This window comes from Dioscorea cayenensis, chromosome 5 (genome assembly GCF_009730915.1).
Source record: "Dioscorea cayenensis subsp. rotundata cultivar TDr96_F1 chromosome 5, TDr96_F1_v2_PseudoChromosome.rev07_lg8_w22 25.fasta, whole genome shotgun sequence".
NCBI lineage: Eukaryota > Viridiplantae > Streptophyta > Magnoliopsida > Dioscoreales > Dioscoreaceae > Dioscorea > Dioscorea cayenensis.
Window position 1 is genome coordinate 30,122,810 of NC_052475.1, and position 18,259 is coordinate 30,141,068.

General features: G+C 33.5%; 1 protein-coding gene across 3 annotated transcripts; it reads left to right on the forward strand.

The window, feature by feature from the left end:
- The first annotated feature begins 992 nt into the window (after positions 1–992).
- Positions 993–14,004, forward strand: LOC120260559 (transcription factor MYB93-like). 3 transcript variants are annotated; one of them, XM_039268059.1, is made up of 6 exons: positions 993–1,242; positions 1,364–1,556; positions 11,999–12,039; positions 12,572–12,625; positions 12,896–13,025; positions 13,114–14,004. In XM_039268059.1, the coding sequence occupies exons 4-6, from the start codon at positions 12,598–12,600 to the stop codon at positions 13,802–13,804; spliced, it is 849 nt and encodes a 282-aa protein (XP_039123993.1). In that variant the 5' UTR covers positions 993–1,242; positions 1,364–1,556; positions 11,999–12,039; positions 12,572–12,597; the 3' UTR covers positions 13,805–14,004. The 3 variants fall into 3 exon arrangements, with proteins under 3 accessions (XP_039123993.1, XP_039123992.1, XP_039123990.1); XM_039268058.1 differs by having other exon boundaries at positions 1,406–1,556; XM_039268056.1 differs by lacking the exons at positions 993–1,242; positions 1,364–1,556; positions 11,999–12,039; positions 12,572–12,625 and adding an exon at positions 12,634–12,799.
- The last annotated feature ends 4,255 nt before the right edge of the window (positions 14,005–18,259 follow it).

The following is an 18,259-nucleotide window of genomic DNA, read 5'->3' on the forward strand; positions in this document are numbered from 1 at the left end:
TGTTATGCTCCTCCTTGGTATGAGCTCACCAGTGCAATGGAGATAGAAAAGGAGAGGAAAGTCATAATTTTATAAAATGTTTTTAATTAAATTAAATATAAATTGGTTAAAAGGGAAAGTATAGTTATCAAAGTATTAAAGAATTAAAAGGGCTAGCGACCAAAAAGTCAATTGATACTTTGATACTCATAAAAAATTTTCACGAGTAACGAGAGTTTGATTTAAGAGTGATAGATCATTTACTAAATTTTAACCAATTGTTATGCATGGATGATCCCAACCCTAGCTTTACTCTATTAAAAACTGTGCATTCTCTTGTTTTTTTTTTAATGGCCTATCCGTTTATTTAGTATAAAATAAAAAAAAGATTGTAGAGATTTTTTGATAAGGGATTTTTTGCTATGGTAGTTATAAATGTTCTCTTCGGAGAACTTCTCTATTCAATGTTTATTTACTTTAATTAGGTCATAAAGGAGACTAAAATTCTATCAATGTATCTATTGTTTTATTTTATTTTATTAATTATTAGATCTGGACATGATTTCCCAAATTTTTTTGAGTTTTTAAAAATTAAAGTGTATATTCATATATATATATATACTGTTTTTTAAAAATAAAAATGGATTAATCTCAATTTTATTATACAATAAGAGAGGAACACAAAAAAATAAAAAATAAAAACATAATAAAATAATAACAAAAACTGAGAAAAAAAAGTTTTTAAAATTTAATTTGTGAAAGGTAATATGACTTATCCATATTATTTAAAAAAATAAATATAACTTTTTTTTTGTGTGTGCGTACTTGTTTAATCCCTGATTATGAGAGTAGACTTGCAATCTGATTAATTTTTGGTGATGTGTACCATAAATGATTTATCCATATTATTAAGAAAAAAAAACACAGAGTTGTCTTAAAAAAAAAATTTGGCTTAACATACATACAAATTTTTGAAGTGATTTTATTTGACCCGAATCCGCATGGCTCCGAAACCCGGTAGGCACTGTCGGATCTCAACCCCGCCTGTTTCTATAAATCCGTAACCTGGATCCGCATCCGAGCCGCCATTCGAATTGTTCGATCTTTCCCGCTCTTCCACTCGCTCCTCTACTCACTGCGCCGTTAAACCCAATCTTGAAGGGATCTTCCCCAAATTAGCGATCTTAAAGAATTCGCGGACGAGGGTTCTTTAGAGAAGTTCTTGAAGAAAGATCCCTCCTTTTTTTTTTCGATCTATGAACCGTAAGAAACTGTTTCTCTTGAAGAAATTATTAGGGTTTTTGTTTGATCCATGAATTTCTGCTAGATTGGATGATTTTCTTTGTTCTTGTTGTTCTTGTTGTTCTTGTTGTCATATAATCAGGTTCTGATTCAATTCTGGCTTTATTTTGATTGATGTACGAAGGGATTGGTCGGGTGATGATGATTATTGGAGATTGGGAGCTTTCAGTTTTCAAATTGGTGTATTTCGCTTGAATGGCGGATCAAGTAGGGATTTTTTCGTGCGATTCTTCTGGAAATCTTTGCGTGCCATCAGAGTTGCAGACAATGTAATTGTAAGTATATCTTTGTTTGTTTTCTCATGCGTATTTGTTTTTGTTGATAGATTTTATGATTAATAGATTTGTATTTCTTACTTGATTTATTTATTTTTATGTATATATTATCAAGAATTGCTTGTGAAAACAAGAATCCATTCGTGGTTATAATTTCAGAGATTGTTGTTTAGGGTAAACATTGAAAAACCAAAAATAAAGGAGTCAATCTGTGGTAACCCTTGTGAATGGAGTGTGCTTTTCTTTCCTTCTTTGTTTTTGGGTTAAAGGGAGCTAAGAGGTAGCTGGAAAGATAAACAAAATCCAGGGAACTAATCCTAAATCAAAGCTGGCTTTCATAGGAGTACTTTGATCAAGACCTCAGACAAATAGCGATAGGCCAGGATCTAAACTAGGATTAGCCAGTGTCGCTATCTGACTTTACTAATATGGCAAATTTAAGATCATCCGAATGATCAAGTCAGTGCCACTCCAATTAAAATCCCCCACCCAAGAGACATCAGAGAAAAGAGAAATGGTATAAGTAAAGGGGTTGAAGAAAGTGAATTTTCTGATGTGAAGGCAAGTGCTCTTGGAAGACTCTGTTGCATGTTGCAGACCCTGTTGTAAGATTCTAGCAAAATCAGGGGCCAGATTTCTGAATATAATTTTTAGAATAATTAAAGTCACATGCTTCCACCAAAACACCAACCTTTTTTCATCTTCATCTTTTTTTTCTTTTTTTGCTGTTGTATGCTATCAGATTTTTTTATGGCAAGTGCTAATTTTGCCACCTCTTCAATTATCTCTAATTGATTAGTTAATTCTTTAATTTAATCATTAGTTTTAAAAAGTAGCAACTATGCATTTAAACCTTTTAATTTTTCTCCTCTAAATTTATTTCTTCATTTATTAACAAGCGTGCCTTTTTAAAACCACCAAATTTTCCTCCCCTAAATTTATTTCATACCTTATTAGTAAATGTGCCTTTTTAGAATTCCAATAAACACTAATTGAAAGCATTAAATAAAAGGCCTATATCAAGAAAATAAGACAGACGCGCCTTTTTAATGCCTGACACCAGGCAAAAAGCGCTCGCCTCATTGAAGGCGCCTCTCCCAGAGGGTGTTGAGGCGCTAAGGTCTCATCTCACCTCACCTCACCTAAGCGCCTAGGCGAGCGCCTTTCTCGCTTTTAATAACACTGGAGCTAAGATATGTTATAACACCACGGAGCTTTCAGAAGTTGGCATCTTAAGGATTAACGCTATTGACCCACAAATTAGGATGGATGATTTAAGTTGTTTTGCAAATATATTTGTAAAACTAAGAATATTTCTCTTATCCTCGAGTTTGATGTCTATACCCCCTCATTAATTCATTATACTCTTTCTCATTAAACTATCTCCCCTAACAATTATATCATAATATAGTACTCATAATCATTTCATTCATTGTTTTAACTATTGACATTATTTTATTATAAACATATTTATTTAATGAAATATTAAATATTATTGATAAATAAATAAAATAATATATTAAAAAGTTATATTAAAAATACATATTTAAGATAATATTATTTAATTTGTGAGTGATAAAAAAATAGAAAAAAAAACTATCAAATTGAAGAAGAAATAAGGAAACAATTTGATATAAATTATGACTATTAAAAAAATATTACATAATTAAAGTCATTACCAAAAGATATAAAAACACTAATTTTCATCCTCAAAAGTTCTGAAATGGGCCCAAATATGCTCAACCAAGTCTGATCGAAGTTGATGGTGTACTTCTTGATCACATAGTTCTCTATTTCCTCTACTGCCGAGGGATGGGGTATCACTTTCATCATCATCCAAATTTATAATTGTTTTTGTAGGAATCGGAAGGCCACTTATTTCTGTATTGGGTTGTTGAGTTACCATATCCAGATTAAAAAAAAAAAAATTCCCGAAAATATTGGATAATCATAAGGAAAATTTGGTTGATTTTGGACATTTGGATAAAGCAGGGAAATTTTGTGAGTTTGAATAATTTTATGAATATTGAGGATATTGAAAATTTTGCATATCCTGTGGAAAGAAAGAATATGAAAATTTTGAAAATTTTTTAAAATTATTTAAAAAATTTGGAGTTTAGAAAGATGGAGGAGTATTTTTATCTATAATAGAGTGGAAAATTATAAAAAATTAAGAAGTGGAGAAGAATATAGGTTTTATTTGAGAATGTGAGTGTATTTACAGAGATTAAAAAAATAAAATAAAAAAAACTAACCGTCGGATTTGTTTAATTTAAAAGGATGTGGGAGTCCTTCCGATCGCTGAGCGTTCCTTGACCGCCACCATCTTCCAATGGGCTGAGAAAACTTTGAGAGCTTCTCACTTACCCATTAAAGTTGCTCTTATGAAGAATTCAAATATCAAATGAGTTATATTTTAGTTTGAACACATTGATCTAGAGTTCATCATCTGAATTAAGATTAACAGACATTTTTTTGTCATCAAAGCAATGTTTGAGATGTTAAGATTCCAGATGCTAAGACCTTCCTCATATTTGTCTAGTGTAGTAGTGCTCCTTTCAATAGTATGGAAACCACTATGATTGCTATTTTTCCTCCAAAAGCAGTTCCTGACCAAACTAGATATGGCTTTTAAGAAAAATAAGTAGAACAAGGGGACAGACCGGTGGATGTTGTTAATCAGGTAACCATATCAGCAGCAAAAATACTAGTATAGTTCCAAGAGATGATGGCATTAGCAACCCTATTGACAAAATGTTGAAGTTAGTTAATGTAAATCCTTATAGGGGTAAATTAAAACACCCAAATAAATAAAAGGGTAAGTGCCAAATCTGGCATTGAGAATAGAGCTAATAGCGTTATAAATCCTCTTTTTGTGCAAGGAACATAGATAGTAGATTTATTAAAATTAGGAATTTAACTAGTGAAATCTCTATAGATATTCAAACAAAGTTTGCAGTTTTGACTGTAGGTCTAGACACCTTAGTGATGATGATCAATCCATCAATATACATAAGATGGTTAAAACTCCTAACTTATCTACCATCAAAACCAGGACCATGCTAACTCTGAAACCACAGTTCAAGAGGGCAATCAAATTTTGAGAGATTAAGATGAAAAGATAAAGGGATATCAGGCTCTTCTGCCTAACACCTCACTAATCACTCACCTGTCTAACAACCTGCAAAGAAAATGAAAAACATTAACATGAAAATAAGGACATAACTCAAAAGTAGGAGCCATGAAAGAAAAGCCCACAAACTTGAGGATCATGATCAATTCCCCTCCAGCTTGCTTACGTGGCCTGAATTTGCCATGAGTAAATCTCTGGTAGACACATGTGCTAACAGTTCATGATTTTGATTATGCATACAACTCTATTTTCTTATGTTGGAGGAATTTATGCCTTATAGTACAAATGTGGATAAATTACTTCTTTCATTTCTCTTTTTTGTTTCTTGTTCTTTCATGTTTCTTTTCAATCCTTGCCATCATCGCTTCTTGTTTGTGTTTATATATATATTGTATGCATGCTTCTGCTACTCGTGTTCTAGGTGTGGTTGGGTAAAGATCAACTCTTGGACTCTGACTCCGAATAAAAAAAAAAGATGTTACTTTTTTAGACCTGGATGAATTTTCTTTAATTTTATTTCAAGTCCCATAATTCAAACATAATTACCTGATAAATCCTTTGCTGCTCATTTTAATCTAAGTATACTATCCTTGACAATCCTACTAAAAGTCATCTTTTGGAGTCCATTTCTTTTTCACCATAAAAAGCATGATCATTCAATTTTAGTTACATTTTGGTCTGAAAACTAGTTGGCGCTTTCAGTTGTCAGAGCTTGTAAATTTTGTTTATGTCACTTGGAGAAATTGGAATTGCATTAATTGCCCTTAGACCTGGATGCAGTCCAAGTGTTTGTTCAACTCATTGATTGATTGTTTCAATATAGATGTCTAAAATAATTTGGTCAAATCAATCTGAAAATTATAAATGACATAATCATGACTAGATTGATGGTACCTATTTTATCTCTTCTTAAATGTAAGTCTTATGGAATAGATCCTCCTTGAGGGTTGACCAAGAATGAGATGATGCATCCAATGGAAGGAGACTTTTAAAGCTGTAACTTGCAAGAGTATGATGAGAAGGGATGGAGGTAGAGCTAAATTATTCCTAAGAATATATTGATTTATAATTTGACTCAATCCAACTCTATTTATTGCTCAGTAATTTGACGAATGGCGCTTCCAAGCACTATTATCATGATTCCATTGCATGCTCTTCGTGCTTTGCTTTACTTGGTGATGTGCAAATGTGCAATGCAGTAGTATTATTAGGGTTGTCCCTTAAAACTCATAGATCAATGTCATTTTAATTCAACCATAATAACCCATCATTACATACTTAGTTGACTGCATCGTAAAGTCTATGTTTGAGGTATTAGCCTTAATCTCTTCTATGATTTCTATCGACGGTTAGGTAGGCTTGATTTTTTACTTCAGATGCATTCATTCTTCCAATTCTATACTTGGTTCTTTGCACTAAATGGAAATGAATAATTATTGACAATGCGATTTCCTTGCCATAAAAATTTCTGGTATTTGGTATTGTTTGAGTTTATTATAATATTTGAAACTAAGTGTTCATATAAAACAGGAAATTGTAGTATTAATATATGTATGACTCCAAGATACATCGCATACTTTCTCTCAAGACAATCACTGGTTATCATAGATCTGTGACATCTTTCCTGACATTTTCTGATCTAAAAAGCTCACGTTTTTTTTTGTTCAAAATAGACTAAACTCCTTGCCCTTCACTTTGTTTTATTAAATGCAAACTAAATATATTATTTGGGTTTGATTCAACCCAAAAGCTTAAGCTGATAGATAAGAAACCTAAACTGATATGTTCAAATCCATGTTTTCCAATTTCACCAATATTGGCTATTAGTTACCCTAATGTGTTTCACCCTTAGAAGGAATAAGCACACCACAATATTTGAATGGACATGTAATAAATTGTGAGTACCAACTGTTCTAATTATAAGCGTTCTCGTGGCACATGTGACATGTCACATTTTGTAATTCAGTTGATTTCTATATGCTAAAGTTAGATTTTGTTCCATGGTTCTGAAAGGAAAAAAAACCCTCAATACATACTGATATCACAGTATAATATGAAAACTGTAAATGGGCTATATATACATCTCCTAAGAGATTATAAATATTTTCCAGGAGATCATGTTTTTGGACCTATTAGCATGGACAGCATCCTTCAAATAAGGACACATCAATAATTGTGTCCACCTAAGGTTTAGTATATGCACAATGTGCAGTATTTTAGTTAGGACATCTGCAAAGAATAGTATTTTACTGAGCAAGTATAAGGGTTCAATTCTTATTAGTTGACTAAATTATGTGACAACCTCATCATATTTGGATTTTTTTTTTTTTTTGGGAGAGCTGCTTGTTGCATAACTCGGCTGCGTGGAGAATGGAGAGTAAATAATGGTGGCCTAGTACACAAGCCATCTTTTAGTATGGGGCCCAAGTAGAGTTAAATATGAGAGCCTGCTTCCATTGAGAATAAAGGCACCAAGTTGGTAATAAACAACTTCATTGTCAAGTCAAGGCTACATTGAGAGTTTCAAAAATAAATTGGAATAGTTAAGAAATTATATATAACTTTGACTGCGTGGATATTGTGTTACCATGGCTCTCTCCAGTATAAATGAAAGCTTAGTTTCAGCATCTGATGATAAATCGTGCATTTATAGATTACATTGTTTCCTTTAATTTGATATATTATTATTTTTGTTGATTTTTAAGTAGAATTCCTATCTGATCTAATCCTGTTGTTTGATCATGTTTATACATACACTTAACAGTGGTTAATTCGGAAGTAAAATTTATCTGATCCAGCCACGAAAATTAGTCTCTCTGCCACTGTGCCTCCACAGCAGCAGTGAAAACTCAGCTCAGAACAATGTAAAAGGTTAATTATATATTAAGAGTTCAAGGAATTCTCTGATAGCAGACTTGCTTGTCCTAAAATAGTTCAAAGATAAAACATAATTGAAAACTTTGCAGGGCTTCTATATTATTGCTTCTGCCTTGAAGTTCTGGCCTTGCTAGCAATCTCATTATTTATACTACCTCTTCTTCTACTTATTTTATACTGATATTGCTTGTTATGAACTCCATCTATATTTTATTTAGATCTTTCTTTTATTCAAAAATCGACAAAACAAGAAATTTAAACATGGAAAAGACATGCACAAACCCTGGTCCCCTTTATATTTTGTCAAGTTGCTGGGTCAATATTCCACAAGTTCTACTAGTTGAGCCAACAAAAGGAGAAGCAGTTGTTGACGTGCTAAAGAAAACTAAAAGTAGGTGGCTTGCACATCTTACATATCACATTTAGTATCTACTTAAAAACATATTTTTTATCATATTAACATTTGAAAAATCATCAAGGATGAGAATTCCTGTGGTGTTGGGCATAACAGTTGGGAAAAACTCGCCACTAAGGGGGTTTTAATATTCACTTATGCTGTTCCGTCTTCTTGTGATGCTTTCTTCCATTTTTATTATCACATATTTTATTGTAGGTAATCTGATTACTCCTAGTCAGGAATCTCACTAAAACTAAATTTGGTTTTTCTTTTATACCACTGGAAGGGAATATGAAGCTCTGCTTGCTTTCTCAAACTTCTTGTCTGTACTAAACCTATTGAATAATGTTTTTATGACTATTTGTGATATTTTATCTAATTGCCATGAAGCTCTACGTACTTTTTTATCAATGAATTTTTTTTATTATAGTTATATTTGGTTCATCAACTTGGTCAAAAACTTAACTGATAATGGTAAATACTGTAAGATCGGAAGATATATGAACCAGGGGACAGAAAATCAAACCTAAAGAGAAAACATTCATGTAGCTTGTGTTTTTCTCTGGCTTTCCTATCTCACTTTTATTATTCAAAATGCAACTGTTCTGATTATCTCAAGTAATATTATTATCACAAAAAGTAGTCCCATTTTAAGACAATTGAGCAAAGTGTCAACATCCTGTTAGGCTACTAATCAGGACCCAACTAGGGACGTGGACAGTGTGCAATTCAAGTCCTAACTACTTGGCTAGAAAATGTTCAACATCTCAAATAAACCAAAGCTAACTTCTTAACCTGTGGTTATTATCTTCGTAATTGCAAAGATATGATGAACTTAGCATTAGATTTCTGGGACCTACTCTGCATTTTAATACTCATTTACAGTTTTTGGACTCATTAGTTTAGGACGGGCTGCTTGATTCTCAAAGCCTCATTAATATAATTGGCTAATCATGTAATCAATTAAAACTCAATGCTAATGAGGAAAGCCGATGATTCTATAATTTTGTATTACAAAATTTCCTTTCATTCGAGTCTTATTTTACTATGTCAATGGTGATATAGATGCTACACCTTCTCCATTTGTCATAGTTCCTGCTGATGTGGCATTGTTGTCATGTCAACATGATCAATAATGCATGGAGGCGATACTGTTCCATCTGCACTATCATTAATGCATAATGTCTATACAAATTTTAGCGAGTATTGAAATTTGACCTATACATTTTCATGGAATAAATTAATGAAGTCGACCCTTGTAGCTAGTATTGAATTAACTATTATCACACATTACTACAGCTCCAGGCATTTTAATATATTTAGAGAAGAAGCAACCCACAAGAATTGAGTATAGTCGAATATGCTCCTAATTAAGATTTAGGTGTTATAAATTAGGAGTATAAGACACATATGAGATATGTCTAGTACAAGGGGACATGGTTACCTCAGAGCCAAAGCTGCAAGGGAACTAGTTGTTGATTTTGATGTTAATAAAATATATTTTATCAATAAAAGTATGACACAAGAGAAACCACAATGAATGATCTCGATCCCTGTCTACATGTGTATATATCAAGGTGGTCCAACAGACAAGGAACCTTCGTTGAGGAAGCAACTTCAAATATGTCAGCCATGGCTTCAGTGAAGATTTCAGTGATTAGGGTTTCCTCTATTGTGCAAATTATTTATCTTATTTCAATACTTGTTGCCGACACCAAATGATGCAAGTGCTTTAGAAAATGAGCCATGCAGAAAAAATTAAAAGAGGAAACTATTGGAGAAGAATTGCTCCTTTCCTCACTTGTGTGTCCTCTTGCATTGACTCTTTGTTAGTATCTTGTCCTACTTCCCTTTTAAGACTTTAAGTAATCAAGTTTAGTTGGGTGATTGTATTGTTCTTTTAATTTAGTGGGACACTATGAGGGTTTTGAGTAATATCTGTACTGGTGCTTAGGATGCATTGACCTGATCCTGCAATATAATGCATCAAATGGAGAGGGGTATCCCATGAACAATTAGATTATGCTTGAGATAGTATATTTATGAGGAGGATTTTTTGAAGATAGTATATATGGGTGAGTTTGTCTAAGGAGATAAAAAAAGTACGTCAGCAGTGAAGAATGTCTTGAAGAAGGTGGTGGTGGAGATTTTGGGTGATTGGCTGCACCAACTTCATTGCTAACTTTGCCATATCGTCAAAAGAAAGTGTCACATCTTACATTGTCACCATCTCTTTTGTATAATAACGATGATTTGAGAGATGACTAGAGCCATGGGGATTGTTTCTTGGGGGTTATTAGGTGATGCTCCTAAAAGGTGTGAAGATTTCTTTCATTGATGACATCCTCCGAAAGCCTTTGTTTCTTCTGCATCAGTAGTGCTTAATTTGATAATTGGTGTATCTTTTGATTGAGAGAAAGTAAAGGAAATGAACGAAATAAAACAAGAGATCAAAATTTTATCCGTGAATGTTCTTTTATTTGCTTGTCCATCTCATTCTTTTCACGTGGTAATATAAAAGTTTGCTTGTTTGAAATTAGCTTGATTCTAACAACGGAGTTTTACTGGACAGATCTTTTCTGCAATAAAGAATAAGAAAGATATCTATTTGCATTTTATTGATGAGATCTCTCCCAACTGAGAATATATTTGATTCAGCTTGATAATATGAAACAAGTTTATATCTAATCTTTTTATCTTTATGGCATTCGATGACAACCTACTTCTTAGTTCTAATATATATCAAGGCAACAGCAAGAGTTTCTAATCTTGCTATAGTCTTTCACAACTTCTTTGTTTAGTCTCTGTGAAGCTGGTTTATGTTTATTGAAACTGTCAAAAGAGGGGTTTCATTATTCAGATAGAAAGGGGAGTGGATAAGAATTTTTTTACTGCAAATAATAATTATTCAGGATTGCAAACTTTTTGAAGTTTTCATGTTGGAATATGAACCCGAGTCATTGTTTTTTACTCAAACCTAGTGTATTCAAACCCTTTTTTGTCTTTCTCATTCAAGTATTCAACTGCTCTCTGTGTGAAAACGTGATATGATGACTTTGATCTCTATTTTGACACTTTATCTTTGTTTATTTGCTTTCTTGCCATCCTATTCTTTGAACATATATAACCTTCTCAAAAAATTGTCTGAAGGCTTTTCTCTTCCTTCATATCATACATGCTATTTAATGATGGAAATTATGGCTGCTATTTCAACATCAAATGATGTGCTGACTATATATCAAGGCCTCGTCAGCAAGATTTCGTTAACCCTTGTTCACATGATTGTGATAATTAATTTAAGAATTCAAATGCAAGTGTACAATTTTGTTGCCTATATTAGAGAGCGGGGTGGTTAGGGTTGGAGAGCTTTCAACTCCACCATGGAGGGGTCTCATTGAATCAGGCCATCAAATGAAACTTCAGACCTCATAAATCTTAAGCTGATATATATACACCTTGATAGATCTCATATTATTATTTTTTAATTGTTATTTATGTTTTCTTTTTCGGAGGGTGCAGAGATTTTTGTAACCCTTTTGTTAGTCTTGTTAAGTTTGAATCTTGTTCTTGTCACTGGTCAGAGACTGCAAATACTAAACATATTTCAATCTTAAAAATGCGTCTGAATGGGGTGGGAATAGCAACTAATAAGGCGGATCAAAATGGTAAACCTAACCTAAAGCAAAAGTAAAAACTTTGACTTAGTATTTTAGAGCTGTGAATAGTGAGTGACTGGCCTTAGTCCAAGCGAGCCGGAAGCCAATGTAGCAGTTTCAGTTTACCCACCTTGGTCTGTTAAATTTACTAGTTTAAAAGCAATAAAAATAAAAAATAAAAAAACAAAGGTTATTTCTGTAATTACTGTGTTTGATAGTAACTCAATTGTATTGAAGTTTTTACATAAAATTCACTATACATATATTGTCTTGGACTCTTGGGTCAAAGTCTCGTTTTTCTTTTAGCGTGAATTTCAACCTTAGCAGAGGAGAGAAAATGAACGTCTGTACGTGAGTGTTTTAATTTGTTTTCATGCAGAGACTTCGACATATGGACGTCAAGAGATGTGAAGGAAGGAGGTATATATATATATATATAATTAATGATATGCTTGTATTTTGTTTTGGAGTGGAAAGTGGGAATGGTGACATAGGAGCACTTTGCTTTTGCTAAGTTGCGTGCATGGGGATGCCTCACTGACCTCACGTCCACAGGCACGTGGACTTATCACTGTTTAGCTCTTGAATTTTTAATTCTGGTCTAGTTAATCAATGGTTAAGCACTTAATTAAAGGTCTAATATGGTCGTGCTTTTACTGAAAATCTCTGATTACTGTGCATGTGCTTAATTACAAGTGTGTTACTGTTAACCCACGTGAACTGACAAGGTCTTGCATTTTTAATTCCCATCTAGTTAACATGTGGTTAAGCACCTTAGTCAAATGTCTAATATATATGGTCATGTAAGATTGAACAACTCTGGTTAGCTTGCATGTGATTTGTTTTATTAGATGAGTAATTCTTGCATGAAGGCTGTTATGGTAAATTTCAAGTGATAAGTGGCTGAGTTGTTTTAACTAGAGTTTAACTCAGAAGACTAATGTATGACCAGAATAGAAGGCCAAGAAGTGTATAAATATGGAAGCCTTGCTGTGGTTGTGGCTAGGTAAGACCTCTAGCACTTCCACTTCTCTGGTTTGAGAAACAATGGGAAGGTCTCCTTGTTGTGATGAGAATGGTCTCAAGAAGGGACCCTGGACTCCTGAAGAGGATCAAAAACTAGTTGATTATATTCAGAAGCATGGCCATGGCAGCTGGAGAGCTCTTCCTAAGCTTGCTGGTCCTCTGCTTCTCTCTCTTTCTCTCTGTGTGTGTGTGTTCATGCATTTCTAATATCTTGTTGCTAAAAGTGTTGTTTGTTTAAAATCTTCTACAGGACTCAATAGATGCGGTAAGAGTTGCAGACTAAGATGGACAAACTACTTGAGGCCGGACATCAAGAGAGGCAAATTCTCACCAGAAGAAGAACAAACCATTCTCAATCTCCATTCCATTCTTGGGAACAAGTAAGTATACAGAGTGAGTGAGTTATATCATGCACAGCTAATGTGAGCATTACTAAGCACCCCGCAATTGGTTTGTTTCTGCAATTAGATGGTCTGCAATTGCCACACACCTCCCTGGTCGCACTGACAATGAGATAAAGAACTTCTGGAACACCCATCTTAAGAAAAAGCTCATCCAGATGGGCTTTGATCCTATGACTCACCGGCCGAGGACTGACTTCTTCGCCACCCTGCCGCACCTCATAGCTCTTGCAAACCTCAAAGAACTTGTTGACAACAATCCTTGGGATGATCATTCTATGAGACTGCAAGCAGAAGCTGTCCAGAATGCTAAGCTCCAGTATCTTCAGTGCCTCATCCAGTCTGCAGCTGCCATGGCTGGTAACTCCACCACCAACAGTCCAAGCTCCATTGCTGCTGAATTGGAGCCTATGAGCTTGTTGAACTCTCAGATGATGACTATGCCTTCAATGCCTAGTGCGCCAGCTCCTGCTGCTGTTCATCTACCTGAGCTTCAGATACCTTCATCTTTTGAACAACAGCAGCCACTCAGCAATGAAACCAATCATCAGGAATCCAGCTTCATTGTGTTCAGCCAAGGAGAGAATAGCACACCAAGAACTCCATTGATCTCTCCTTTATCTCTTCCTCCTCTTACTGACATCTCTATCAGCAACCCTGGGGATGCTTGTAGCACCTCCAGCTGTGGTGATGGAGGAGCTATGCCTTTCTGGCCTGAGCTCTTGCTTGATGAACCTTTCCTCACAGAGTTTGCCTGATTTTCTTCTTTTTTTAGTTTTTGTTTTCCTTTTTGTTCTTCTAGCTCTAGTTTTCATTTTATTTTATATTATTTTTTTTCTTTTTGAGAGTGTGTTCAGTGACTGCAGGAAGGTTGCACCACCTTTTCTTATCACGCAGTCTTTGTTGTTAGTACTATTCACCATGCAGACCATCTCTTAAACAAGCTCAGACACATGTATGTAAAACAATTGTTTTCTCTATGTATATATATATTTATACTTGGTTTGCAACTTTGCATTCTGGTTTGTCTCTTTCTTATTTACATGAATGAAAACGATGTACATGAAGTTTTTCATCTGAGTTATTATAATAATCATGCATTAGAACAGTATCCTATGATCATCAAAGTGGTCCAACAAGCAAGATTATTGTGTGATATATACACACAGATATACATATACATATATCACACCCCAACAACTACTTGATTCTATGATAGATCTTCTTCCATCATCGGTTTAATTAATTTCATTGAAAATGAAATTCATTTTTTAACAAGATAAGAAGAAGTTTACTTGAATGAAGGTTAAGTTAAAAAGCATGCAGAGAAGAAAGAAACAAGAATGGAGAATAGAAGAAGAAAGAGGTGTAGACAAGAAAACATTGCATCTCAAGTAGTTAGAGAGTTGACCTTTGGCTGTCATTTCAATTAGCAATCATAGGAAAAGGGCCTAAATAGTTAACAAGAACAACAACTACAACAAAAGTTAATTATAATATTAATCATAATCACCAAGAAGCAACATGCATCACTTTCTTTTTGTAGGGGAGCAACCAAACCATGCACCAATAGTTCTCTATGGTTTCTAAAGAAGTAAACAAATAACAATGCATGCCCCATTTTCTTAGTGAGCAGGTAAAGTTTGATGCCTTTTCTTTCAAGATACTGACTATTAAACCGATCTGATTAACCCTTAATTCATCTATAATTTGACGCGTGCTACACGCTTAACTCTGGCCTTAAGTTTTTAATCTCCTTTTTATTTATTTAATTTTTTTTTTTGAGTGTCATTAGCTATGAAAAAGAGTGGTTGATTATACATGATTGTTAAGGAGTTTTTGTGAGTTCAAAAAGCAATGAGAATGAATTTCACTACCTAAACCCCCTGCCCCATATTGGATACCCTGTGAAGTCAATTATGTCATTACCATTATAATTATCTTTTTAATTATCTTCCTCAGATTATTGATTAACTTTATGATGTGGTGCCCAAATTCTTGTAGTTGGTGGAAGTGGGATTGAAATGATAGATTAGAGTAGCAACATCAGAAAGGGACTTGGACTTGCCACTGATTAGCAACACCTTAACAAATACATAAACTAAGGATAAATCTTAACTAATTGATAAAAAAAAGGCTTGATCTTTCCTTTTCTTTCTACAATATGGCGGCTTTCTACCAAATCAATGTATTCCATCAGCTACTGCATATAATACACACACATACCTCAAATCAGATAAAGTATAGAACAGAGAAGAATTATATGAATCCAACCATTGCATAGAGACAAACATAGAGTACAAAGAATTAATGCACATAAAGAATGAAAGATACATCCTTTACCCTTTATTTGGTGATCATTCTTTACAAGGCTTCTTCATCTTGTGTTGATGTGTGTGTGTGTGTGTATATATATCACAATATTGTTTACAGCAAGGAGACTCTGCTATCCTATTTGATAGGAATTCATTAGAAATAAAATCCAGAAAACAGTGAATGCTGTATTGCTTTCTGTTGCTTTTGCTGTCAAATTTGGTCATTCGTGCATCGTATTTCAGTTGTTTTGTTGCAGTTATGGCTTCTTTGATATGAGTAGCTACTTCACTAGCCATAACATACCCTGAAAATAGATAATAGCATGTAAAACTCAGTAGCCAGAGAAGCTAATAATTATGATAAAACATGCTGTTGTACTTCAAAACTTTAGCATAATTTCAGGTCTACACATATCCTACAGGTGCATTCTGATATCAGTCATATGTTGCAGGAACCATGAAAGTTTATCATTGATATGCTCAGGCATTTGATTTATCTAAAGTGATTAGTAGTCCATCTTGTATGTGGTATTAGGCTGTTCGATTGTGAGAAGAAAAAGATGCAGCACATAAAAAAGCATGCTAGTTCCATGCCTTGAGTCCTGACATGTGTTTGATATCCAAGAACATGTAGAACATAGAGCATTTGAAGCATGCACCGTATCATAAGTTCTTGGAAATGCATCACACTTGTGAATTAACAATGAATCAGTTGTGATAAATTTGATCAATCTGCATTGTAAGTAGTAAGCACACACAAAGTAAGTAAATAGTCATATTGAAGTAGTTAGATGCTCAATCTCACTGAACACCAAGGAAATCAACACATTAAGAGATTAAGGAGACTCAACCAAGTTCTGTCAATACAACTAGATGTGAGAATACAAGAAGACCAGAGGAAAAAGCAACATAGCAACATATTGAGAGCTAGAGCACTTTTATTACTTATCTTTCTTTGATCAACTGTTTCATCCTGTCATGGTGTTCCATTTCATATGATTAATCTTGTCAAAAAGCAATCCCCAAGCATTTGATATTTAAGTCCAAACGAAGTAGCCTCCAGGCCTCAGGAGTCGATGTACTTTAACTATGAAATGCTATTAACAACATTTCTATTCTTACAAAAATTTAAGAATTTTTAAATTCCTGACAACTCAAACAGTGCTTGATAATTAATAGATAATTGCTCCTGATCAAATAACAAATAAATCAATTATTCATGTAACATAAAATGCAGTATCAAAGGATGTCTATCAATATAGCAACTGCTTTGATTCAAAAGAAATAGTCAGACCACAATTTACCGAATTTAGCATAGATGAAATTTCATGTCTGTTAATCTTCACAGTAATGAAACTTCTCTTTTCAGGAGTACATTTGTATCATACCAAAACCTTAATTTCCAAACCAGATTTATCCAAAACTGTATATCAGAAAGGCACATAATTTCCATATTCTTTTCATACAAAGAAGTAAGACCTCATGATTGACGTTGATGAGGTCCACATACTCTTTGTACTGAATGGATCTCCGTTTCCATTGGTATGCACACTGCCAAACAGCTCAGATTACAATGACCTTGGCATTGCCACCTTTTACACTGCTGTAGTTTGAATTCCTGAAAGTGAAACTGAGCATTTAATGAGATATAAATGGAATAGAAAAGAGTCACAATGATACAATACAATCAATGAAGTATATTGCCAAGAAGCCCAATCATAATTGGGGAAAACACACAATTCTCCAAATTTCTGGAACAACTGAGATAAATATATATATGGATCACAAAAGACTTAAACTTTTCCCATCATAATGGAATGGAAGAGGACTTAGTAAACCATGAGATGGAATTATTAGTTACAAACTAAATTGAAAGCAGTGGAAAGAAGGATCTGTATACACTAATGTAATTGGAGAAATTGTTTGAAGACATTAACAGCCATATAAATTCCAGTTAGAAGTTCCCTTCCCAAAAAACAAAAGAGGGAGAATCACCGGATAATTTCTTACCAATTAGGTAGAAAATACCCACCTTTTCACTTCAAAGTTGAAATCAAAGGCAAAACAACACCTTTTCCAGAAGCAACTGAACTTTAATTGAAGAAGAAGGAAAGAAGGACACTTTTCAAAAGAGGAAATCGATTATTTCAGTTCCAGTTCTATAATGTAAACATTCATTGGAGTAAAACTACAGAAAATCGACACAAAAAAGAAGAAAAAAAATGGAAAAAGAAAACTAAAACTTAGAGACATGATAAGAAAGCTAAAACTTAGAGACATGATAAGAAAGCACCTCAAAAATTCTAACTTTTTCACAAGTTTCCCTCTCTCCATTACTCCCTGGCGTGCCATTGTCCCAAAGATCTCAACTTCGATTCAACCTTGAGCTTCTCTCTCTCTCTGATTTTGATCATCAGATCAGCTAGTTTTTTTTTTCACTTGTTTGGATAAACATGAAACTAAATTAGAAAATATAGAGTTTTTTTAAAAAAAAATAAAAAATTTGACCTTGCACTGTTTTATTTTTATTAAACTAATTCTATTTTTTATAATTAGACAACTTTCTATGTTGATTAAATCCTCTAAAATTGTAGTTAATTATGAATTTATCAAAATTATGAAATTATAAAAATGTCCATGCCAAACTTTGGAGGAGAAGAAATTAAAAAACACCAAAAATATCATCACAATAAATATAAGAAATCCAATTATTTAGAGTTAAAGCAAGTTATAAGTATTTGAGTCAATATAGTATTTGGAAAATCACTAATTACTCCCTTCCCATTTCAATGATTTTATATATATATTGCTTGCAACTCCCTCTTCTTCAAAATGATTTTTAGAACTATTTATTTAGTCACAAAATTAGAAATAATATAATGAAGACATTACTCATGG

Coding starts and splice junctions, on each gene's coding strand:
- LOC120260559 (XM_039268056.1), top strand. CDS start 12,667: ATGGGAAGGTCTCCTTGTTGTGATGAGAATGGTCTCAAGAAGGGACCC. Junction 12,800..12,895: donor AGCTCTTCCTAAGCTTGCTG/GTCCTCTGCTTC, acceptor AATCTTCTACAG/GACTCAATAGATGCGGTAAG. Junction 13,026..13,113: donor CATTCCATTCTTGGGAACAA/GTAAGTATACAG, acceptor TTCTGCAATTAG/ATGGTCTGCAATTGCCACAC.